A 25,960-nucleotide genomic window follows, 5' to 3' on the forward strand; every position below is an offset into this window, starting at 1 on the left:
TATTACTTCTGACAGTCGGACACTAGCGGACATGGCTTTCTTCCTGTAGGACTCCCACAGTAGAAAAGCTTTCTGATTTTAATACAGCCAGGAACTCTCATATGCGGAGGAACAGCATAACTACTGGCTATAAAAGCTAAGAGCTTTTATGTAATTCTATTTATCTACTTTGTTAGAAACTGCATGGTACATTCATTAAACAATTTTATAAAATACGATTGAAAGAGCACAACATATAAAGCTCAGACGAATCAGTCTGCTAAGAGACTGCAGTTACTTTTAAAATGATGTAAATTTAGGGCAAAATTCAAATCAGTACAATGATTTTGAAATAGGCAATAATACTGAATAAGACATCCTTGTTACCTAAGCATTAATAAAAAAAAAATCTCTGCAAATGATCACATTTTAGCCTCACTTGTTATTTTAGTTCAAGGTGATAATGACTTCAAAATCAGCATGAAGTTATCTATTAGGAAGGTATCCTATCTACAAGGCATAAATAGGATATGCTTTGTTGCTACATCCAGATCAGTTATGACAGTAATAATAAACACCAGTAGCAACTGTTCTATTACCTATTGTTGTCTGACAGGGCAAAAATTTAGACCCTGATAACGCAGAATTTGACAGTAGTTATCAGTTATAAGAAAAAAAAAAGGAAAATTCCTGGTGCAAATATGTTGTTTCCAATTCCTCAGAAAACTCAGTTTTCCTTCTTTTGTAAAATCATTTGATAATTAGCCCTGAATCAACCAATATGCCTGGGGTAAAGCTTTTTATGGGTATATTCCATGGTAAATACATTCATATCAGGTGCTAGACACATTCTCTACATTTTTAGTAGCATCTAGCAGTTTTATGAAGCTGATTAGCATGCTGACTTTCAAACTATGTGTACGTGTACATACCTGCCAAAAGTAGCCGTAAATGTGACTATGAAGTATTAAAAGAGAGTTTGCATACAAATATTGATATGTGTAAAGCACACAAGCATAGCTATCTTCTGAATATGCATAGACAGAGGTTAGAAAATACTATGTCTATATCTGAGTCTACTGACTCTGAAGTGTTATTTATAGGTGAACACATTTGATGTTTACATTATTACTTTTGCATATGTATGCATGCTTTCTTTTTTTGTAATATACTTTACTGAGCATCATGTTTATAAGTATTTGCCATATATGTAAGCCTTTAATATAATGATGAATATTGGTATAAATTTTGCCAATGTTATCCACAGACTGAAGCTGGGAAAAGGGCTGAAGCTGTAGCTACAGTTGTTGCCGCAGTTGATCAGGCACGTGTTCGATCACCCTGGGAACAACAACAAGCGGATGAAGCTTATGTAAAGCAGAAAACTTTGGAATATGGCTATAAAGAGCAAGTAACAGACCGGGTTGCTGCTGTGACAGACCGGGTTGCTGAGGCCCCAGCAGAACGTCATGTTGTCACTAAAGAAGTTAAAACTGTTTATGTTCCTCCTGAGAAACATATCTCTGCTACTGAAAAGAAGGAAGTTCAGATATCAACAGAGGTTAGACATTAGTTTACATTGCATTCTTTTTCAAAAGCTGTGTCCCAGTGAAATCTGTTTCAGTTTGGAGAACAGGATCACATTCTCAAAAACTTTTTTCTTTGCTTTGTGTAGATAAAAAGAGCAACAGAAGCTAAGACAGAGAAAACCATTCATGTTGAACACCCACGACCTCGCACAGCAAGTCCTCACTTCTCAGTCTCCAAAATTGCTGTTCCTAAACCAGATCATACATATGAGGTAGGAAGTGAAACCTGTATCCAAGAATAGTAATATGCCCATTTACAGTAACAAGTGGGTCACCCTTTCCAAAGGCTTTTCCTCCTGCTCTAGTACGGTGCTTTCCCAAGAAGTTGTCTGCTCTCTGCAATTGTTTGTTTACAGCAGTGCTGTAAACAGATACGTGAACTGCTAACATTTGATTTGTAATTATTAGGATTTAACAAAGCTTATCATCTGTATAAGGATACAGCTTCAATGCATCATGTCATACAGTGAAATCAGAAATGTATCATGAAACTTATGTTTTTTAAAGAGCAGAAGTATCCCTTTTCAATCTTATGTGCATCAGTTCACTAGCACATTATAAATATTGCTTCTTTCTTCCTTGCAGTTTACTACATAATAAGCTAATTTTTGCAGTAGAAAAAAATCCAGACTGTATAATATTACACTATCCATTTTAATGTGTTTATTTTTTCTTATTCTTCTATTCAGCTCCTTCACATTTAATCAAAAGTTCCCATTCAATTAATTTTCTCATTCAAGCATACTTCCTCTCTTCACATGGACCTTTAAAAGTGAAATGTTTTTTTCCCCTCAAATAAAATTAAACACTATAAAAATCACCTAAGCTTTTTTTCTTGAAAGATTTATGTATGTTTTCCAAAGTTATTACACCTAGAATAACATTGTGAAATCTCTTTTTTTAATCATTGACAGTTACATAATTAGTGGTGTTGTTTATTGCAGTATCAGACTGATTTAAATGAAAAGCTAAGGCCTCAAGTGAATAATTTAGAACATTTTTCATGTTGCGCTTAAGAGCTTCTTGACAATTTAAAGATCAAATTCTAAAGTAAAATGTTAGACACATCAAAAATAATACAAGGATATTATATCTGTGGTATTCTACTACTTCAATCTAAAACTAGAATTAATTTTTGTATATGTAGCATTTGCAGTATCAACAAATAAGTGACTAAGGAAGCAACTGGTACATATGCAATGGGCTTAAGAATTGCATATATTAATGTTTCCTTTGAAAACAAGATAACAACAAAGCTGTAACTCTTTTTTTTCTGTTCCTTAGGTTTCAATAGCTGGATCTGCCATGGCTACTCTCCAAAAAGAGTTATCAGCTACTTCTGCTGTGCAAAAGATCACCAAGCCTGTGAAGCCACCTCAGCTAAAGCCTCATGAAGTCAAGATAAAAGCAGAGCCAGTTGCTCCTCCACAGTTTCCTTTTGGAGAAGCTGCTGAGGCTTATAAAAGTCACTATGATGTTCAGACTAAAAAGGAGATAGGTGTAAGCGTTAAAGGTGAAGCAGTGCGGGAAGAACACTTGATGTTACAGAAAGAAGGTGAAGCAAAGGTATGTTATTAAGCAAATTTCCATCACTTTGACTGACTTACATCTTAAAAACATAGCATAGCCTCACTTGTTTGCTGTTTTCTCTCTGCAATTTTCCTCTTTTACAGCTTTCTGCTCACTTTTCTCTCTTTGTTTTACACAAATCCTTCTAAGGACCTAATATGACCTATGACAAGCAAAGAGTTTTCTTTAATTTCTTATCTAAATTCTGCTGTTTATGTCCTTGGCTTTGTTAAGTGTTTATTAACTGTGTTTTAAACAACCTAGGTGACAGAAACTGCCAGAGTTCCTGTGCCTGCAGAAATTCCTGCTACTCCACCCACCTTAGTCTCAGTAAGTAATTTATATCAGATTAGGGGAGTTTCATTGTTTTCATCCATTCTGCATTTTGAATTTTATCTTTGAAAACCTGAACATGAAAAATGTTTTTATTTAATCTTTTATACTCTGTATTAGACTTATTCAGCCACACAATTTGACACAAACTATTCTGAATGTCTGTCATGGGGGTGATACTTCACAATTGTCACATAGTAGGTTGACCTTTGCAGCCGTGAAACAATTTCTCACCATGATCTGCATAAACATCAACCTAACTTTTAATTTTCTTGTTAATAAAAGTAGTGTTCAGAGTTCTCAAATTCAGTTTCAAATACTTCCCTTTGGAAAATGCCTCTTTTTTCCTGGATACACTTCTGAACAAAACACTGTTTTGAAGTAGACATTAATTTTTCCATTCAAATAGGTTTTAGTTAATTCAATGGCTTTTTAGTACTGAAAAATATATACTGACTGTGACACCTTTTTTTTTTTGTCATATAGGGCCTCAAAAATAAGACTGTGACTGAAGGAGAGTCTGTCACTCTGGAATGCCATATCTCTGGTCATCCTCAGCCTACTGTAACGTGGTACAGGGAAGACTACAAGATTGAGAGTTCAATGGACTTCCAGATAACTTTCAAAGCAGGCCTTGCTCGCCTTGTGATTCGTGAAGCTTTTGCAGAAGACAGTGGAAGATTTACCTGCACTGCTACAAATAAGGCTGGGAGTGTCAGCACATCTTGCCACTTATATGTCAAAGGTACATACATTTATAGACTGATAGAATCATTTAGGTTGGAAAAGACCCTTAAGTTCATTGAGTACAACTGCCAACCTAACACTGCCAAGTGCACCACTAAACCATGTCCATGAGCACCACATCTTCCTGTTTAAATGCCTCCAGGGATGGTTACTCAACCAATTCCCTGGGAAGCCTGTTCCAATGACTGATAAACCTTTTGGTGAAGAAATTTTTCCTAATATCCAATCTGAACTTAAGGCCATTTCCTCTTGTCAGTGTAGGAAGATTATAATTTTGTTGACTGAATATTATTAGTAATGTTACTGAATATTATTAGTAATGTTACTTAGGCATTTTGTCAGTTCCCAAGTAGAACATATGCCTTGAATTGTATTCCAGGACTGTTAGGTAACAGGGCTGTAAGAACATGAGGAAAAGGCCAATTTGCATACTGATGAAGACTCTTAAATTGCTTCCTCAGTGGAAGTACCTGGCCCTCTGAGCCAACTAACTACTTAACCTTCTCTTTCTTTGAGACAACTAGAGTAATTGCTTAAGCACTATTAAAGTATTTTAAATTCCACTATATGGTGTTTGCATTGCAGTTTCAGAGGAAATTGAGACTCGGGAAACCATTTCTGAAAAGGCTGTTAGAGAAGAGAAACGGTAATGTTACTTTCCTAAACAGACTACTGCTACTGTCATCTTTAGTTTCTTGAATTCTGCTTAAGAGAGCTTCAGACATCAGCTAACTTAATTACCTGCATTGGAATTTTATTTCAGCTACATGGAGACAAAAGACATTGTAATGGAAGATGTCTCTGCTGCAGTAGAGGAAGTATCTGGAGAACCTATACCTCCTTTCTTCATAAGAAAACCCATGGTACATAAATTAATTGAAGGTGGGAGCATTATTTTTGAATGCCAAGTAGGGGGCAACCCAAAGCCACACGTCTACTGGAAAAAAGGTGGAGTTCCTCTAACGACTGGCTACAGGTACTTTGAATACAATGAACAAAATCTAAATATAATATTTAGGAATATTTAATTTACATTACCATAATTTTCATTCCCTTACTGATGCTAAGCCAAACAACATCACTGATTTCTGTGAAATATTATTTCTAAAATGGCAAAATCATAGCATCATGTCTTAATATGAGACTTTAGAAGGCTAAGTTTCAAAATACAAACATTCAAAAGACCATGAAATGAGAAATACTTCATATGCTTAAAAACAAATCAGGAAAAAGTTTTACATTTTTTTACTCTGTCTATGATTCTACGATTCTATGCAATGTTTGTATTCTGACTATGGAAATGCTGTCTATTGAAAGCAACACACTTTATAGCAGAGGAAAAAAACCCACATTTGTAGCATTCTTGAAATAAATCATGCTATAATGACCCATATTAGGACAAATAATGTGCACACAGCATATACCATTTTACTATGTCTCATAATTGACTCTGATATTTCTGTTTGTATTGCTGTTTGTATGCCATTTATTTTAGTGATAACAAATAGAAAGTAGACCTGTAGCCTAGTTTTAGCATGGTTACTTTGCCTGCACTGGTCTGCAGGTTCATTGGGTGAGAACTACCTGCCGAAGATTGTCTTTGTCTTGCATAAGTTAGGAATGATTCCAATTAATTTTATGATTAAAAGCAAATTTACTAAAAAAGTATATTAATCAGAATTATAGAGAACTTGTACTTTTGTGTTTTCTACAGATACAAAGTGAGTTACAAAAGAGAAACCGGGGAATGCAAACTTGAAATTTCTATGACCTTTGCCGACGATGCCGGAGAATACACTATTGTTGTTCGTAATAAACATGGCGAAGCTTCTGCAACGGTCTCCTTACTAGAAGAAGGTACATTGTACTTTCAGTGAAAGAGAGAAATATTTCTTAAATTTAACTCTAAATTGGGAAAAATGTTTTGAATTGTTCTGCAAATTCAATGCATCCTAGTTTAGTCAATTCAAGAAATGTAAAGGGAGATCAGGTGACTCTGTTTCTGCAAGACAGAGTATTTGACCTCAGGCTCTTGAAAGACTATTCTTTGCTAGAATGTGGACCTAGAGGAACCTTCTTCCTTTGGCATCCATAACAGTCTGCATAACATAAGACATTCAGAGAGTGATGTAGGGAAAGCAAGATAATCAAGTAATAGGTTGTTCTATTACAGGGAAAAAAAAAAAAAGATTGGTTTTGTTTTTTTTTTAATCTGTCCCTGTAAAAAATGCATGAAAGTTTGTAGGAGACAAGAGCCATGGTGAAGAAATTGTGAAATAGTCTCTACAGGTGCTTTCACTTTCAGAACTAGAATACCTAAATAGCAGAGTAAAACTTCTACCTGTTTACAAAACTCATCTGAGCTTTGGATCTTACTGCTGTTTGCTCTTTACTGGCTAAACAGACAGAAACTCTGCTTGAATCACAAAAATCAATAAAATAAATGTGTATTTGTTTTCTCTATTCAATCCAGTGAAAATCACAAGAATTTATCAAAATTAATGTGTTCTTAATTCTTAGCTGATTATGAAGCCTACATAAAATCCCAACAAGAAGCAATGTATCAAACTCAAATGACTGCATATGTTCAGGAACCTCAAGTGGCTGAGGTAGCCCCAGCTATTTCATACGGTGACTTTGAAAAAGAATATGAAAAAGAACAAGCCCTAATTAGGAAGAAAATGGCAAAAGATACAGTGATGGTCAGAACTTTTGTAGATGAGGTATGTGTACCACCCCATACCAATTTTGTATACTGACACCAGTACAAATTACTGGTAAAGTACAAATCACTTCTTTACAAGGTCTGACACACAGAACTCATGGGTTTTGGTTTTTGTTTTTTTTTTTTTTATCTGTAGGAATTCCATATTTCTTCTTTTGAAGAAAGACTTATCAAGGAAATTGAACTCAGAATTATTAAGACCACTTTAGATGAACTTCTTGAAGAAGACGGAGAGGAGATGATGGTTGATATTTCTGAATCTGAAGCTATAGAAGCAGGATTTGATTTAAGATTAAAGAATTACAGAACTTTTGAAGGAACAGGAGTTACTTTCCATTGCAAGACAACTGGATATCCATTGCCAAAGGTACCCAAACCTGCATAACTTTAATCTATTTTTTTAAAATAGTTGGTGCTCTATTTGAAAAATCCCTTAACATCTCATTGTCAGACATTTTACATTATGTGTAAAAAAAAAAAGCAAATCTCAAAGGAAATCCAGTCTTTTGCTTTGATGTTAAACTGAATTTTCCTTTTGTTCCTGAATAAAATAGTGTCAGGTTGATTAGCCAGTTCAGAGGTAGAAACCTCTAACCAATAGATTTACCAGCTAAATTGGTCTTGCTTCTGAGTATCTCCTAGTTAGCTCAAACAAGAGGAGAACACAGCAACAAGTTCATTCTAGGTCACTTTGCTCTCCATCAAAAGGGCCTTTATATGTATTTCTAGCTCCAAGTTTCATGTTTTGGGCTACTGTGAAAACACACTATTATAGTCTTTTTTTCAAGTAAAAATATTCACGTTAATACATACACATGGGCTGTGATGATGCATCAGCTGAAAAGTAAAAAATTGTAATATGTTTTATGTATGGATCATTACTGGATCTTTGTCTTTAGGAGAGCTCACATAGCATTCCACTGTTTCTTTCCATGCAGATTGCATGGTATAAAGATGGTAAGCGCATAAGGCATGGAGAGCGCTACCACATGGAAGTTCTGCAAGACGGCAGTGCTAGTCTCCGTTTGCCTGTTGTTCTACCTGAAGATGAAGGAATTTATACTGTTTTTGCCAGTAACATGAAAGGAAATGCCATTTGCTCAGCAAAACTCTACGTTGAGCCAGTTGCACCCACAGCAACTCCAGGTTATATGCCAGGACCAGAGGTTATGAGAAGATATAGGTATGTACACAATAATATATAAATTTCATAAGACTTTAGTGTGCTGTGAGAGACAGTCCAAAAACTCATTATGTAGCAGCTAAACAGCTTAAGTTGTTGGAGTCTGTGTGCCTCTATAAGAGATATAAATGTTGTATTCATGGCTTATATTGATTTTTGTGGCAACTCTTTGTCTGATTTTCCTTCTTAATGAGCAATGCAGTTTCCAGAATACCATCATTCACATGCTTATCCAGTCACAGTATCAGATTTCTGACTTCATAACCATATTTATTTCTTAAAGTATTAATGTTTTGGGAAAAAAAAAAATTCTGCAATTGGAGTTTCAGTACTGTCTGCAGCCCCTACTTCCCACCCTTGAAATAGCTGTATTTCTATATCAGAAAAAATCCAGCATTGCCATGAACTGTGTTCTATTTCCATATACATAGACACACACACATGCACAAACATACACAGGTTTACATTCATATCTGTACAATATCCAAAACCCCAGAACTTCCCTGGCTGTGCTGTATGCTATTCAGCTGTACAAACTGCTTGCAAAAACATAAAGAAAATTGACTATGAATAAAACCTAATTTTGTCACAATTTCTCATATAGATAATTGGTTACAACTTTTTTAAAATGAATTTTGCTAAAGGAAAATGTTAAACTCTTTTTAGCATGTCAACCCACAGCTGTATGTAGTCATGCATTTATCTTATCTTTTACTTCCAGGTCTATTTCTCCACGATCTCCAAGCAGGTCTCCTGCTCGCAGTTCTCCTTCTCGTTCTCCTGCCCGCCGATTAGAAGAAACTGATGAAGGACAACTAGAGAGACTATACAAACCAGTTTTTGTGCTGAAACCTACATCATTTAAATGTTCACAGGGGCAGACAGCAAGATTTGACTTAAAAGTTGTTGGCAGACCTATGCCAGAGACATACTGGTTCCATAATGGTACATCAGCCTCATTTTCATCAACAAATAATCTTAAAAACCAACCTTCTATGTGTTTTACATCTCGTTGAGACACTGTTTTGAGTTAAACCTTTTTTTTCTTTTTTTTTTTTTTATATGTATCCGCAGGTCAACAAGTGATTAATGACTACACCCATAAAATAGTGATCAAAGAAGATGGCACCCAGTCATTGATCATTGTTCCTGCTATGCCGGAGGACTCTGGAGAATGGGCTGTAATTGCTCAGAACAGGGCAGGCAAAGCCTCAGTCTCAATGACACTGACTGTGGAAGGTATCTATTTGTACACACTATTTTTAGGAGACTAAGGAGTCTTTTTTTTTTATTAAAACTATGGTTGTGCCATTTCCTCTTGTGATAACTTACCCTTCCTCTTTCAGCCAAGGAAGACCTAGTCAGACCACACTTTGTGGAAAGGCTGAGGAATGTTAGTGTAAAGGAAGGCTCTAGATTGGAGATGGCAGTGAAAGCTACTGGTAACCCTAATCCTGACATTGTATGGCTGAAGAACAGTGACATCATTGTACCTCATAAATACCCCAAAATAAAGTAAGCATTCTTATTTTGTTTAAATAGGAAAGGAGTTAATAATTACCATCCTGCACATTGCCTCCTACAGCATGCTGAATAACCCCAATTCCATAGAAAGGATTCATTAAGGGCTTAGATCAATGGCTACTGAAGTTACAGCTTTTGCATTTTGCATCTAAAATATTTAATAGGATTCACTCAATTTTTTTCCAGGTTGTGTACTTGTGTATTTTGTATTCTGCAAAGCTTTAACAACAGTTAGGTAAACTTTATCTGTCTCTGCAAGCAAAAAACCACAACATTGAATTCAAGACTGGGTAGTATTATCCTCATCTGTTTGATTCTTAGGCACTTCATTCATAAACATAAACATGAATAAACATAAACATGTCTAATTCCTCCAGAGATTTGCCTTTGGAAGTTTTGACCTCATTTTGGAGAAGGGCAAAAGTGAATGTCAAAAAAGTGCATAAAATGTAAAAAAAAAAACAATTGTTTTAATATTTCAGGATTGAAGGAACCAAAGGGGCAGCTGCCCTTAAAATCGAATCTACCGCCAGGCAAGATGCTGCATGGTATACTGCTACTGCTATCAATAAAGCTGGGCGGGACACTACTCGGTGCAAAGTAAATGTTGAAGTTGAACATGCAGAACCTGAACCAGAAAGGAGATTAATCATTCCAAAAGGAACTTACAAAGCCAAGGAGATTGCAGCACCAGAGTTAGAGCCTCTCCATTTGCGTTATGGTCAAGAGCAATGGGAGGAAGGAGATCTCTACGACAAAGAAAAGCAACAGAAACCATTTTTTAAGAAGAAACTTACATCTTTAAGGCTCAAACAATTTGGACCAGCACATTTTGAGTGCAGGCTTACACCAATTGGTGACCCTACCATGGTGGTGGAGTGGCTGCATGATGGCAAACCCCTGGAAGCAGCTAACAGACTCCGCATGATCAATGAGTTTGGGTACTGTAGCTTGGACTATGGAGTAGCCTATTCCAGAGATAGTGGAGTTATAACTTGCAGGGCAACCAACAAATATGGTACAGACCATACATCCGCTACTTTGATCGTCAAGGACGAGAAAAGCCTTGTGGAAGAATCCCAGTTGCCAGAAGGCAGAAGGGGGCTGCAGCGAATTGAAGAGTTAGAAAGAATGGCCCATGAGGGTGCTCTTCCTGCAGTTGCAATGGACCAAAAAGAAAAACAAAAACCAGATATTGTTTTGGTTCCTGAACCTGCAAGAGTCCTGGAAGGAGAAACAGCACGATTCCGATGCCGTGTGACTGGCTATCCTTTGCCCAAGGTCAACTGGTACCTCAATGGACAGCTCATCCGTAAGAGCAAAAGGTTTAGACTCCGTTATGATGGAATCCACTACCTGGATATCGTGGACTGCAAATCATATGACACAGGAGAGGTGAAAGTCACTGCAGAGAATCCAGAAGGCTTTATTGAACATAAGGTGAGACTTGAGATCCAGCAGAGGGAAGACTTCAGATCTGTTCTTCGTCGTGCACCTGAACTCAAACATGAGCCTGTACTGCCAGAGCCTGGAAAACTTCTCTTTGAGGTACAGAAGGTAGACAGACCTGCAGAGGCAACAACCAAAGAAGTGGTGAAACTGAAAAGAGCTGAAAGAATCACTCATGAGAAGCTTTCAGAAGAATCTGAAGAGCTGCGTAGTAAATTCAAGCGTAGGACGGAAGAGGGCTATTATGAAGCCATCACTGCTGTGGAACTTAAGTCTCGCAAAAAAGATGAATCATATGAAGAAATGTTGAGAAAGACAAAAGAGGAACTTCTTCACTGGACCAAAGAGATCCCAGAAGAAGAGAAGAAAGCACTTCCTCCTGAAGGCAAAATCACTATTCCAACTTTCAAACCAGAGAAGATTGAGCTTAGCCCAAGTATGGAGGCTCCCAAGATACTTGAGCGCATTCAGAGTCAGACTGTAGCCCAGGGAGCAGATGCACACTTTCGTGTGAGAGTAGTGGGAAAACCAGACCCTGACTGCCAGTGGTTCAAAAACGGTGTGCAGATTGAAAGGACTGATCGTGTGTATTGGTACTGGCCTGAAGACAATGTTTGTGAATTAGTAATCAGAGATGTGACTTCTGATGATTCTGCCAGCATCATGGTGAAAGCAGTCAATATAGCTGGTGAAACTTCTAGCCATGCTTTCCTGTTAGTACAAGGTAATTTAAATTCTCTTACTCTCATCCTACTGCTTATCATAGTCTGTATGGTCAGCGCATTGTTGATTCATTGCATATTGTTTTGCAGCCAAGCAGTTAATCAGCTTTACCCAGGAGTTACAAGATATTGTTGCTAAACAGAAAGACATCATGGCAACATTTGAATGTGAGACATCAGAACCCTTTGTCAAAGTGAAATGGTTTAAGGATGGAATTGAGATTCATTCTGGAGAGAAATACAGGATGCACTCGGACAGAAAGGCTCATTTTCTTTCTGTACTGGCAATTGAAATGTCTGATACTGATGACTACAGCTGTGCACTGATAGAAGATGAATCCATAAAAACTACTGCAAAGCTTACTGTTGAAGGTAAGAAGCACACAACACAGTAACATTCAGTACTATTAAAGTGAAACAGGAAGAAATAAAACAATTTAAACTGATGTCTAACCCACTAAGAAACGTACAAGCTGCTTTCATGTTCTTGGAATCCAGTATGAAAGTTTGGAGATATAGTTATATAAAACAATTACACCTCATATATATATATATGTATATAATATATAAGCTGTATAAAGTGTGCATATACATATAATACATATAATAAAATATATAAGGTATATATTATATATATAAAACCCTCATTAAGCTCATTTAATAAGAAATGTTTCCATCAGGGGTATCTAATGAAGCTTATTCATGAATGTAATTATTTTTGCCTGTAGGTGCTGTGGTTGAGTTTGTTAAAGAACTTGAGGATATCGAAGTACCAGAATCCTTTTCAGGTGAACTTGAATGTGAGGTTTCCCCAGAAGATGCAGAAGGGAAATGGTATCATGGCAATGTTGAACTCACTTCTAATCACAAGTATGTGATCACATCCCGCCGTGGTCGCCAAGTCCTCACTATTAGAGATGTTACTAAAGATGATCAAGGAGAGTACAGCTTTGTTGTTGATGGGAAAAAGACTCAATGCCAACTGAAGATGAAGCGTAAGCCTTTCTAATACTTATATTGTCTCTATATTATAGATTTTCTATATTGTAACATATATTATAGCTATATCACTATATCCTATAGTGCCATAATATTCAATATTCTGCTTATCTGTTATGAGGATTAACTTAATTTCATTCCACAGCTCGTCCCATGGCTATTCTTCAAGGACTTACTGATCAAAAAGTCTGTGAGGGAGACATTGTACAACTTGAAGTTAAAGTCTCCCTAGAAAACGTGGAAGGTGTCTGGATGAAAGATGGTCAAGAAATTCAATCAAGTGATCGTATTCACATTGTGTTGGATAAACAGTCACACATGTTGCTTATAGAAGATGCAACAAAGGAAGATAGTGGAGCTTACTCTTTCAGTGCTCCTGGTCTTGGACTGTCAACTACTGGACAGATCACAGTATACAGTAAGTCATTATAATGATTTTGAAGATGCATTTGCTTTTTTGTCCTTTAGGATTTCTTCTCAAAGAACTATTTTTTTCATGACAATTTTTTTTTGACAGGTGTGGAAATAGTTGTGCCACTAAAAGATGCTCATGTAGTCGAAGGAACAAAAGCTATCCTTGAATGCAAAGTTTCAGCACCTGATGTGACTTCCTCCAAATGGTACCTAAATGATCATCAGATAAAGCCTGAAGAACGTGTGCAAGCTGTATGTAAAGGCACTAAACAGAGGCTGGTGCTTACCAGAACCTATGCATCAGATGAAGGACATTATAAGCTAATGGTTGGCAAAGTTGAAACAAGTTGCAATGTCACTGTTGAAAGTAAGTTTCCTTTAAGATGCACTGTGCTTTGTGAAAATATTTTTTAAAATACAAGACTGTGGAAATAACAAATATATATGTAATTTATTCTTTGTATAGAAATTGAGATTATTAGAGGTCTTCATGACATCACCTGCACTGAAACTCAGAATGTATCCTTTGAGGTGGAGCTCTCCCATTCAGGCATTGATGTAATCTGGCATTTCAAAGATCGGGAAATAAAGCCTGGTCCTAAATATAAAATTGAAGCACATGGCAAAATATATAAATTGACAGTGGTGAAGATGATGAAAGATGATGAAGGAGAGTATGTATTTCAAGCTGGAGAAAAGAAAACATCTGGAAAGCTTATAGTAGCAGGTTAGTATTTTTAAAGTCCACAATTTTTATTTCACTGTGATTTACAAACAATTCTTGATGCTACAGTTTTTTAATTGTAGCTAGTGTGCTGTTTCTGCACTTTTCTTGTCTTTAGTTTATCTTTTTTCTATCTTCTCCTTGCCCTTCCCCTTATCTTTTCTTATTGGTATAATTTGAATTCAACAAATCTTTTAAGTAAATGGTAATATGTTTTGCTAACTTAAAGCCAAAGTATGGAATGCTGTAGCATGCTTTCGATGTAATTAATGTAATAAAAGTTTTTTGTCTTGAAAGTTCAGTATACTTGCATTGATAATAAAAATAATAAATGAGAATAACTAGGATAGAATTAAGAAACATTTTTTGTGATGGTCAGGTCACATTCTGTTCTTAATTTTTCACAGAACTCAGAATGTCTGTGGGCATGCTGCAAATTAGGGCAAAGAATTCTTTACGTGTGGTTGTCCTTTCTGTATGTGAGAAATTTGAATGGCAACAAACAAAAACATGTGGTCTGCTTCCCAACAGGTGGTGCCATTTCAAAGCCTCTCACAGATCTGACCGTGGCTGAGTCCCAGACATCTGTTTTTGAATGTGAGGTGGCAAATCCTGAATCAGAGGGCCAGTGGCTAAAACATGGTAGACCATTAGCTATGACAGATCAGTACCGTGCTGAATCAGATGGTGTAAAGAGAAGGCTCATTATCCCTGTTACAAAAATGGATGATATGGGTGAATATAGCTATGAAATAGCAAGCTCAAAGACAACTGCCAAACTGAAGGTTGAAGGTCAGTATTTTTTATAAGGAACTGATTTCCTTAAGATTCAGTCCACCATTACGCACTGTGTCTTGGATCAGGCCCTAGCATACCAGCATATTTTATTTCCTTATATTTTTAAATACTTTTTTACCATGATGTGCTTTCTGAGGTAGCAAACTTATCGTGTTTTGAAGTCTCCATATCTGGAATTTAGCATGGTATTCTGACAAAAAAAAAAAAAAACAACAGATTTTATTCAAGGTACTAATTAGGAGGTAGAAATTCGTGGTTTGCTATTTGTGTAGTAAACATATGAAGTAAAAAAACCTGTTTCTGTTGGATGCTACAAGTAAATCTTCCATTTTGTATTCCAAGCATACCACTTTGGTGGTAACTGTATGAATCAATATATACATACTGCATTTTAAAATGAAGCACCATTATTCAGTTTTTATTATTATTGTATTTACTATAATTTTTAATTTTGGTCTGTTTTCTCAATATTTTTTTTTCTAGCTGTTAAAATAAAGAAGACACTAAAGAACTTGACTGTGACAGAAACACAGGAAGCAGTTTTCAGTGTAGAACTGACCCATGCTGATGTGAAAGGAGCTTTGTGGATTAAAAATGGTGTTGAACTTGAATCAAATGACAAATATGAAATTACAGTGAAAGGAACTGTTCACACACTGAAAATTAAACACTGTGTTGTCACTGATGAGTCTGTTTATAGCTTTAAGCTTGGAAAGATAGGAGCAAATGCCAGACTTCATGTGGAAAGTAAGTCAGTCTGGTTTGAATATTTGCTTTAATGTGTCATTTGAAATTCAAAATGAACACACTACTGAATCTTGCTAACTTTCTTTTCGTTAAGCTGTCAAGATCATCAAAAAGCCAAAGGATGTGACTGCTTTGGAAAATGCTGTTGTCTCCTTTGAACTGAGTGTATCCCATGATACTGTACCTGTCCGATGGTTCCACAAAAACATTGAGCTTAAACAAAGTGAAAAATACAAGATGATCTCTCAGAGGAAAGTTCATAAACTTATGCTGCATAACATATCTCCTGCTGATGCCGGGGAATACACAGCTCTTGTTGGGCAAATTGAGTGTAAAGCAAAACTGTTTGTGGAAAGTAAGTATACTAAGTTTGCAAGAAAGTAATTACACAAATTACTAAATGAACTCATACTGAACAACTTGACCTGACACTTCATAGCTTGCTACTCTTGCTTTTTTTTGTAGTCTTCCACACATACTGACTAAAAAAATCCTTTCTTTTCTTTTGTGTTTTCTTTTTCCCCTCTTAGCTATACACATCACGAAGACCATGAAAAATATTGAGATCCCTGAGACCAAAACCGCCTCTTTTGAATGTGAAGTTTCTCATTTCAATGTGCCTGCTGTCTGGTTGAAAAATGGTGTGGAGATTGAAATGAGTGAAAAGTTCAAAATAGTGGTCCAGGGAAAACTCCATCAGCTCAATATCATGAACACAAGCAGTGAGGATTCTGCAGAATACACCTTTATCTGTGGAAATGACAGAGTCAGTGCAACCCTGACAGTAAAACGTACGTAAGATTGAAATTAGCCAGGATATTCTACAGTTACCAGTAATAAAGCTTGTGTTAAAAGATACACTTGATGCAATTCAGAAAAAAACAACACTGTTGTAGAGGTATTTTCAAATAACCCTAAACAGTCTTAATTACACTTTTAAAAGACATCCAGAAGCTGTGAATGTGAAAGTCACATCCTGGATTCTTCTGTTTAGGCCAACATACCTAAATGCCAAGCCACCATAGGAGATAGAATTTGGATTCCTATGTCATTCAGAAATCTTGTGAAATTTAATTGCAGTATTATAGAACCTTCCTTTTAATATTATAAAAAATCAGAATCTGTCTTAAAGAATTTTAAACATCTCTGAAACTGTTAACATGTATTTGAAAGAAAGCAAAGCATAAAAAATCCAAAACCATGTCATTTTCTTTTAGCCATCCTGATTACCTCCATGCTAAAAGACATCAATGCTGAAGAGAAAGATACGATTACATTTGAAGTTACTGTTAACTATGAAGGTATCTCATATAAATGGCTAAAGAATGGGGTAGAAATAAAATCAACTGATAAATGCCAGATACGAACGAAGAAGCTCACACACTCCCTCTCCATAAGAAATGTGCATTTTGGTGATGCTGCAGAATACACCTTTGTTGCTGGAAAAGCAGCTTCGTCAGCCACTTTATATGTGGAAGGTATTTGCTCTTTTGATTTGTGTATTTATTGATTTCTTTTGGCTTAAGTATCATGGCACTAATTCTATTATATTTCTGCCCTAGCTCGTCACATTGAATTTAGGAAGCATATAAAAGACATCAAGGTTGTGGAGAAGAAGAGGGCTATTTTTGAATGTGAAATTTCAGAACCTGACATTCATGTCCAGTGGATGAAAGATGGACAAGAACTCCAGATTGGTGACAGGTAAATGATTGCTTCTATGCCATATTGACTTTTGTTATGTATTTTCCACAGGAAATAACTTGCTCATTTTTCTGATGTCCTTAGGGTGAAAATTCAAAGAGAGAAATATGTTCATCGTCTCATCATTTCTTCCACAAGAATGTCTGACGCTGGTCAGTACACTGTGGTAGCAGGTGGAAACACATCCAGTGCCAATTTGATAGTGGAAGGCCGTGACATTCGTATCAGAAGCATCCATAAAGATATTCAGGTATGGCATATACAGAAGCATAGATGTTTCATAGCTTTATCACTCAAAGAATAATGCAAAGGAAGGGAGACAGTATCTAATCAGCAAGAGTCCTAACACAAAAATCTGTAATCATAATGTCACAGCCTTCTAGGAAACTGGAATGTGGGACCATCTGTGAAAACAGATGCTGTTTCTAATATTTATTCTACTTGTCCAAAGGTCCTTGAAAGACAAAGAGCTGAAATTGAATTTGAAGTCAATGAAGATGACATTGAACCACAGTGGTACAAGGACGGTATTGAGATCAACTTCCAGTATGAGGAAAGATACAGTTATGTCGTAGAAAGGAGAATTCATCGAATGAGTATCTTTGAAACTACTTACTCTGATGCTGGAGAATATACTTTTGTTGCAGGACGGAATAGGAGTTCTGTTGTTCTCTATGTGAATGGTATGTCTCCCCACAAGAAATGCTTTGACTGTTTTTTTTACCCTGTGTTTTTCTGATTCCGTATAGCTTTTCTGGATTCTAAATCTAGAAGTAAATATATATATATATATATATATATATATATAAAGAGAATGTCTGGAACATTACCAAAATCCTCATATACATGGATCTTTCTTGTTCTACTGAAATAGCTTGCTAGCTGATGAAAATACCATAGTAGTTCTTTTCCCCATGGCATTTATTTACACCATGAAATTCTTAAGTCCAAATAAAACTAATATGTTCATATGGACAAATATGCCTTGCCAGGAGGATCAACACAAAAATTCTTGGACACATTTTGCCAGAAAACTCTTACACTAACACAGTTAACTATGTTAAAGCACTTGTTGCTAGATCATTCCCCCTCTATCAAATAAAAAGGGCAGATTTTCATGGGCACACAAGATTAGGACTAATAAGATTTTAAAAAAAATAAAATTCCATGGTAATTTTTTTGAAGCCTTGATAAATATTGAGATTCCTTCCTCTTCTCCTTTCTTCCCTCCCTTTTTTTCCCCCACACAATTTGCAGCTCCAGAACCACCCAAGATTATTCAGGAACTAGAGCCAACCACTGTGGAGTCTGGCAAGCCTGCCCGCTTCTGTGCTATGATATCAGGCAAACCCCAGCCCAAAATTTCCTGGTACAAAGATGATCAACAGCTTTCTTCAGGTTTCAAGTGCAAATTTCTTCATGATGCACAAGAATATACTCTATTGCTCATTGAAACGTTCCCTGAAGATGCAGCAGTGTACACCTGTGAAGCAAAAAATGACTATGGAGTTGCTACAACTTCAGCTTCACTTTCAGTAGAAAGTGAGTTTCCCATGCTCAGAACAATGTCTGTGAAATGAGATTGCTAACATGTGTATGATTATCTTCATCTTTATAAATTACTTCCTTTTCTTATCCTCTAGTCCCTGAAGTTGTTTCTCCTGAACTAGAACTGCCAGTGTATCCACCTGCTGTCTTAATGCCACTACGGGATGCTGTTACATCTGAGGGACAGTCTGCTTGTTTTCAGTGCAGAGTTACAGGGACAGGTGGGTTAAACGAAATCCTGCACACCTTTTCATCTCTCAGAATTTTTCATCTTGAACTCAGAGAAAATTCAACAGTATATATGCTGGAATCAGTCTTTCCCTAGAAATAGTTATCTGATATATGCACACAGCAAAATGTTACAGATAGCTGTCAGTTAAGCAAGTCATATGTCAAAGGTTGCTTTAAGCATGAAAGCCATAAGCTGTCACAAACATTGAACATCTCTAAAAAGAAGGTCTGTTTCAAAAAAAAATTGTCTTTGGAAAGTTCTCAGGGTTTCAAATGCTAACTGATGTTTGAAAACTGTGCCAGTGAGTAAAATGCATACTTTCAAAACATGGAGTATCATATATTTTTAAGTGTAGATTTGCCTTTAATAAGATTGCTAGTTTTTGTTACACAGAATATCATTCTACATTTAAAAGAATTCTCTCCAAATTAACACAAAACCCAGTATAAATATCTTTCTTCAATAAATGGCCTTGAGTATGGCTAATACTAAAATATTCACATGGAATTCACTGCAGAATAAGATCCAATTTCAGTCCCAAAGGATTTACAGTTATTTAAAGGTAAATAAAACTCCAATTTTAAAAATAATCATGAATGATAGCTTTGTAAAAATACACAAAAAATGGATAATACAAGTGCACATACTGATATATATCATTTGCATTGTTATTACTGGAAATCAAATTCCAAATTAAAAAAAAAAAAACAAAACAACAACTTCACAACAAATTTGGTTCTGTTTTAGAAGTGGTGCTAAAATTCAGAAAATGTATGTTAGAAAGGCTGGCTTGCCCTTTGTGCAAAGCTAGTGTAATGTTTTTTCACATGTTTTTATTTATGTGAATGTGATAGTTGCATTTACAGCACAGAGTATAAGGACACTTTTATCCAGGTCCCCTTTTATAGACTCTTAGAATGGTTTAGGTTGGAAAAAGCATTTAAGATTGTTTAGTCCAGCCATAAACCGAACACTGCTGGCCACTAAACTGCCTGTTCACCACTAAACCATGTCCCTAAGTTCCACATCTATGCATCTTTCAAACACTTCCAGGGATGGTGACTCAATGACTTCCCAGGGCAACCTGTTCCAATGCTTGGCAACCCTTTCAGTGAAGAAATTTTTCCTATTGAAAGTTTCCTGCCAATTGAAAACACTGTCCTTTTTCTTCTGATGGCAGTAATAACACACTATGTGTGAAAACATTTGATTATGTAATATAGCACCAGGTGGGGGTGGAGAGGTGAAGGTTAATCCTGCTTCAGTCCTCTTCTTTCTCCATGCCTACAAGAATCTATACAAGTTAAATAACATAACCTATAATACAGGTATTTTGAAAAGGTACAAAGACAAGATTTTCCTTGAGAAATATGAGGTGTAAAGCTTGCAATAGTTGCAACAAAAAGAGGTAAAGTACTTTATCAGAAGAAGAATATTAATTTTGAATTTCTTTAACCTTTTCAGCTCAACCTAGTGATTTTATAGTCTTTTCAATCAGGCAATTGTAGCAAAATCATAGAATGGTTAGGGCTAGAAAGGACCTGGACATCACCTAGTTCAAACCCCTCTGCCATGAGCAGGGATACCTCACACTAGACCATGTCGCCCAAGGCTCTGTCCAATCTGACCTTGGGCACTGCCAGGGATGGAGCATTTACCACTTTCTTAGGCAACCTGTTCCAGTGCCTCACCACCCTCATGGTAAAGATCTTCTTTATATCTAACCTGAACTTCCCCTGTTTTAGTTTAAACCCATTACTCCTTGTCCTATCATTACAGTCTCTAATGTAGAGTCCTTCTTCAGCATTCCTGTAGGCCCCCTTGAGATCATAGCTTAGTGTTGTCAGCAAACTTGCTGAGGGGGCACTCAATCCCACTGTCAATGTCACTGACAAAGATGTTGAAATAAGACTTTCTCCACTTTTAGTGGTAGACATATATTTTAAATTTTATACATTAAAAGGGAGATGAAAAAAATATTTTTACTCAGGAACACAGCAGCATCAGAACGTTTTCCTATGCAAATATTTCTGGGAAATGGAAGGTTAACACAACAAGTAGGCCACTTTCTGCTGATCATACATTACCACAGTAATACAAGGCACATTTAAGCTTAAAAAAAGATACTTGAGATTAAGTTTTCTGACAGCTATAAATACAGTAACAGTGTTTACTTACCAACCTAACATCATAACTTACACATTTTTTTCTTCTTCCTTTTGTTTGAGCAGATCTGAAAGTCTCTTGGTACAGCAAAGAGAAAGAGATCAAGCCATCACGGTTTTTTAGAATGACTCAGTTTGAAGACACTTACCAGCTGGAGATTGCTGAAGCTTATCCAGAGGATGAAGGAGTCTATACCTTTGTGGCTAGCAATTCTGTAGGCCAAGTGACAAGCACTGCTACTTTGAAATTAGAAGGTACAATGTGCAGTTAAAGAAGATGTCTTGTTTAGGTCATGTTCTAATACTAATCTTGATGTACACTGCTGATTATATGTGTGTCTTTGTCTGTGATGTTGCCTTTTTAACTAATTACTACCATTTACAATGTCCACAGCACACATTTATGTCTCCAAAATATAGGTCATGCACACCAAAATTTATTTCACAGTTTTTCAATGTTCCATGCACCTCACCTTTTTGTTCTCTAAGGTATTAGAATATGTTATGCACAAAAGATGGCAGAAATCTTTCTAATGGAAATGCTTTGCTTACACATTCATTGACTTGCCTGCGAGGAGAATCTAGCAAGAGTTTTGTATAAAATGAATCATTTTGAGTGCTGGAAAACATGTTCAATAGAGGTGTGAATCCGGTACTTGAGAAGCTGAAGGGAAATAGTTTACATTCATATAAATTGATGAAACATGTTTTAAAGCATGATGAAACAAAGTTTTAAAGCAGAAATATTGTCTAGAGAATTTGCTATGTAAGTTCTATATTGTCCTTGATATTATTTAACCACAAATATTTTGTTTTCTTTTTGCAACAGATTTTATAAATGATGAATTAGGATAATTCATGCTGTTAAATTGCAAGTTAACACGAAAAATCTTGAATGAAAGAGAAAATTTATTGTAGTGTAGGGTAAGATATTAAAAGTTGACATGCTTCTTTTCAGGATTTAAAAAGGTTGAAGAAGTTACATCAGAGTCCCATTGGCATGTTTCTTCATCTGTTTCACTTAAGGAGGAGTCTATTGGCCAAAAACCCACCTTTATCCAGCCTATTTCAAGCTGCAGGGTATGCAGCGGGGAATCAGTCAGATTTCAAGCTAGAGTCTTTGGCATGCCCAAACCAAAAATCCAGTGGTTTCATAATCAACAACTCATGTTGCCAACAAAAGACTTAGTTTTCCACTTTGATGAGTCTACAGGCACAGCTATACTGATAATAGTAGATGCTTTCTTAGAGCATGCTGGCCAATACTCTTGCAAGGCAAGAAATAGTGCTGGAGAAACAACTTGTACAGCTACACTTACAGTGACAGCAGAAGGTAAAGCCCCATTTTTACTTCAAAGGGATTCAGTTTGTTGTATACCACACTTTTACATTGTTACTAATGTTTTTCTTTCTTCATTTCACACCTTTTCTTTACCAGCTAATGTTAGTAGTACCTACCCTCTGTAACCCAGCCACTCATTTCTTCTGTTTAAGCTGTAACATTCGGAAATTTACAGATTTGTATCTTGATATAGGCCAAAGAATAGAATCATTTTACTGAAAGCATTCAGATTTTTAGATGTTTATAGCATTGAATGAGGTATTTTGTATTATCCTATAGGAGAAAAAAAAAAAGACAATACCCCCTTAAAAATTTCCATATGAAGTTTCCAGTGCTAAAATGGACAACTTCAGTAGAAGAAGAGAGAAGCCTCAATCGTCTATCAACTGCATGACTAGCTTAGGCATCACTTGTCATTCATATATGTGAATGAATAATCTCTGTGTAAAGAGACTAGTGCATTTGGCATGCTGAGTTTTCAACTGAAGGTCATTCATTTTCATCCTCCATGCTGTTTGATTTTGTTCAGAGCATGGCCCAGTAAAGTTCTTTAGATACTAATATTGTTATTTTTGTTACTTGATTACACAGTGCAAGCCTTAGATAGGCAAAGTTCTGGGAAAGATGTAAAAGAGTCTATCCGGTCGCAGGCTATAACAGAACTTCATGTTGCTCCTCTCACAAAGAAGAATATTAAAACTTATCAGAAAGGATTAAAATCAGTGCAGCAACCATCCCAGGAGCTGGGTGTACAGGTTTTTGAAAGCATATCAGAAAGTTTGACCATGAAGGCCACAGCAGTTAAAGAAATGGAAGCCATGAACACAACAATCCTTTCCCAAAGATCTCAGAGCACCAGGATATCTATGACCACTGCTTGGGAAATGAAAGAGGTCCCTCCAAAGATTCTCTTGCAACTCAGAGACCTGACTGTGAAATGTGGTGACACTGCTCAGTTCATATGTGCTTTAGAAGATGAATTCTTCTCTGAGTTTCTTTGGCTGCACGAAGGTGAAAGATTAGAAATGTCTGAAAAATTGAAGATATCACAAAATGGAAGTGTCCTTCTGCTCACAATCCTAAATGTCCAGCTGACAGACCAAGGACTGTACAGTTGTACAGTATATAATGATTATGGACACAGCACAACTGCTGCAATACTAACTGTCACAGGTGGTTATCTGACTTTTAACATCACTGCTTAACTTTTGCTTCTTCGTTATTATTGCATACAGCTAACTTATATTTCTTTTATTATATTTAATTGGGAAAGCTCTACTAATGCTTAGAGGTATTTCATCTATATTAACAGCTCTATTCGTAAGTGACATGTGATACTGGAAGGTTGATATTGTAACTTCATGCCTCTTTCCAGCAGTTACAGATGTCTGAAATTTTTTATTGCTTATATGCTTCCTGATAAGTAGTAAGATGTAAAGCAAATCAGGCTGGCAGGATTTTTTACATTTTAAGAATTCACAAAACTGGAATTTAAGGAAGAATGTCAAATCAGCAATGTTGAACTAGATACCTTGTCATTTCAAACTCTGTTGGTCCAACTTGTTTCCAGTAAGTCCAAGGTTCGAATTCCAAGGTTGGCAATATAGTTTGATGTACTTGAAAGGATTAATGGGTGCAAATTGTATTACTGAACTAGTGAGTTGTCCCCTACCCTTAACTCTCATTGAGATATAAGTATTTATTTCCACTTCTTCCTGACATCACCATATTAGAATGTTAGGACTAATGTTATCACAAATGAAGATCCAAAAATATATCACACTGGATGGGTGATAGTATTTCTGCTGTGCTGAAAGCAATCAAATGCAGAAAACTAAGACAAATATTGAGGAAGCCATTGACCCTATGGATTTCGCTTTTACATATTGAAGTTTCTTTCTTCACTCTTGAGCTATGTAAAGTGCTTTATGTAATCTGCTGCTACTTATAAATTGAGGCTGTAAATTAAATGCATAGATGTGCTTGTATTAGGTATTACAGGCCAAGTCTTGGTCCCCTGAAATTCTCATAGGCTTAACTGTTACCTAGAATTAGCCCAGCAGGAATAGAGCTCTTAAATGTGTAATTGCTCATGTTTAATAGCACTGTTGTGGCACTAATATGCTGGATATTCTCTCAATACTAATTATTAGTGTGTTTCTCCCCTAAATATTAGGATTTTTTTTTATTCTTGCAGAACATTTAACCTAATCCTTTTCCTAACTTTATTCTTACCTAGCAAAAGAAGCACAAGCCAAAGCAGTAACAAAAATTACCCTTGAATCAGATACTAAAAGCTTTAAAGCAGCCAAAGATTGTCAGTATAAAGCATTTGATGTTAAGCAAGAATCTTCCAAGAAAACCTCAAGCCTGTTTATATCTACATCCCAAAGAGCATATGAAATTGAGAAGCAAAGAAACAGAATCTACTATCCTGATGTTGTGCCATGTGAAGACATCACGGAAGCTGATGCCGAAGCACCAGAGTTTCTTGAAACTCTGCCTCCAGAAACCACTGTAAAAGAAGGAGATGCTGTATTACTCTTTTGTATAATGAAAGGTGTGCCTACACCTCATGTGGTCTGGCTGTATAATCAGCTAATAGTTGAGGAGTCTGCAATGTGTTCCTTAAAACATGATGGGCCACTGTGCAGTTTAAGATTGTTGAAAGCTGGTCAGAACCACAAGGGTATATACAAGTGCAGAATAGTTAATCCTGCAGGACAAGCCGAGTGCAGCACCCATCTGAGAGTGACAGGTTGGCAACTGCATGTTCCTTCCAAGTATCAGTTCTTCATGCATAACATCATTGCATTCCACTACATTCATTCCCTGGGAAATTATAAGGAGCAAGAAGCATCTCACTAGTCTGTGGATTGTTGAATGTTTTCTTCAGGGATTTAAGGCATGACAAAGGCATGTTACATTAGAAACTTTCCCCCTCCCTGCAATAAAGAAAGCAAATCTTATAGAAAAATGTACAGAGCAAAAAAGTTTGAAAACATTTGATTACTCTGTTCTCAGAATTTATCAAGTGTTTGAATTGTTTGGCATGCATTTACATTCATGTATGTGTGTACTTCTGTATACTTGCAAGACAGATTGGTTTTTCTTGCTATAAAGAATTTTAATTGGCATATTTAATAACTATAGCTCAAAAATATTTTTTATTTTTCTTTTAGCTCCTGAAAAAATGGTTCATGAGAAGGTAGAGGAAGAGATTGAAATGGAAGTGAAAGGTACAGTCATCAATGATGTTACACTGAACAATTAGTACCAGTTAATTAGTAACATTGTGAAAAGCATTTATCTGCTTACAAGTAGTGTCTAATAGGGAAAGAAAGCCACAATTTAAAGCATATTGGAACATGTTGCATGCTTGTTTTGATATGCAAAGAGTTACTTGCATTATGAGGTTATTTAAGTTTTAAAATATGTTTAAAACTTCAAATTTATAATTTTGCAGC

The 25,960-nt window shown here is 36.2% G+C and overlaps 1 protein-coding gene across 1 annotated transcript in view; it reads left to right on the top strand.

Moving 5' to 3' along the window:
• Window positions 1-25,960, top strand: part of TTN (titin) — a 246,511-nt gene that overhangs the window by 12,501 nt on the left and 208,050 nt on the right. Inside the window, exons 12-43 of the mRNA XM_034065601.1 lie at window positions 1,247-1,540; window positions 1,655-1,780; window positions 2,853-3,134; window positions 3,402-3,467; window positions 3,957-4,215; window positions 4,803-4,863; window positions 4,981-5,193; window positions 5,932-6,074; window positions 6,738-6,940; window positions 7,079-7,309; window positions 7,881-8,125; window positions 8,847-9,070; window positions 9,200-9,364; window positions 9,472-9,640; window positions 10,132-11,822; window positions 11,911-12,192; window positions 12,549-12,815; window positions 12,965-13,237; window positions 13,337-13,600; window positions 13,700-13,960; window positions 14,489-14,749; window positions 15,239-15,502; window positions 15,597-15,857; window positions 16,033-16,293; window positions 16,720-16,980; window positions 17,065-17,206; window positions 17,291-17,456; window positions 17,658-17,889; window positions 18,464-18,748; window positions 18,850-18,975; window positions 21,218-21,406; window positions 25,676-25,732. Coding sequence (XP_033921492.1) covers window positions 1,247-1,540; window positions 1,655-1,780; window positions 2,853-3,134; window positions 3,402-3,467; window positions 3,957-4,215; window positions 4,803-4,863; window positions 4,981-5,193; window positions 5,932-6,074; window positions 6,738-6,940; window positions 7,079-7,309; window positions 7,881-8,125; window positions 8,847-9,070; window positions 9,200-9,364; window positions 9,472-9,640; window positions 10,132-11,822; window positions 11,911-12,192; window positions 12,549-12,815; window positions 12,965-13,237; window positions 13,337-13,600; window positions 13,700-13,960; window positions 14,489-14,749; window positions 15,239-15,502; window positions 15,597-15,857; window positions 16,033-16,293; window positions 16,720-16,980; window positions 17,065-17,206; window positions 17,291-17,456; window positions 17,658-17,889; window positions 18,464-18,748; window positions 18,850-18,975; window positions 21,218-21,406; window positions 25,676-25,732 — 8,224 coding nt within the window. The remainder of the gene's footprint in view (window positions 1-1,246; window positions 1,541-1,654; window positions 1,781-2,852; window positions 3,135-3,401; window positions 3,468-3,956; window positions 4,216-4,802; window positions 4,864-4,980; window positions 5,194-5,931; window positions 6,075-6,737; window positions 6,941-7,078; window positions 7,310-7,880; window positions 8,126-8,846; window positions 9,071-9,199; window positions 9,365-9,471; window positions 9,641-10,131; window positions 11,823-11,910; window positions 12,193-12,548; window positions 12,816-12,964; window positions 13,238-13,336; window positions 13,601-13,699; window positions 13,961-14,488; window positions 14,750-15,238; window positions 15,503-15,596; window positions 15,858-16,032; window positions 16,294-16,719; window positions 16,981-17,064; window positions 17,207-17,290; window positions 17,457-17,657; window positions 17,890-18,463; window positions 18,749-18,849; window positions 18,976-21,217; window positions 21,407-25,675; window positions 25,733-25,960) is intronic.

This window comes from Melopsittacus undulatus, chromosome 8 (assembly GCF_012275295.1).
Source record: "Melopsittacus undulatus isolate bMelUnd1 chromosome 8, bMelUnd1.mat.Z, whole genome shotgun sequence".
In the NCBI taxonomy this organism is placed as follows: domain Eukaryota; kingdom Metazoa; phylum Chordata; class Aves; order Psittaciformes; family Psittaculidae; genus Melopsittacus; species Melopsittacus undulatus.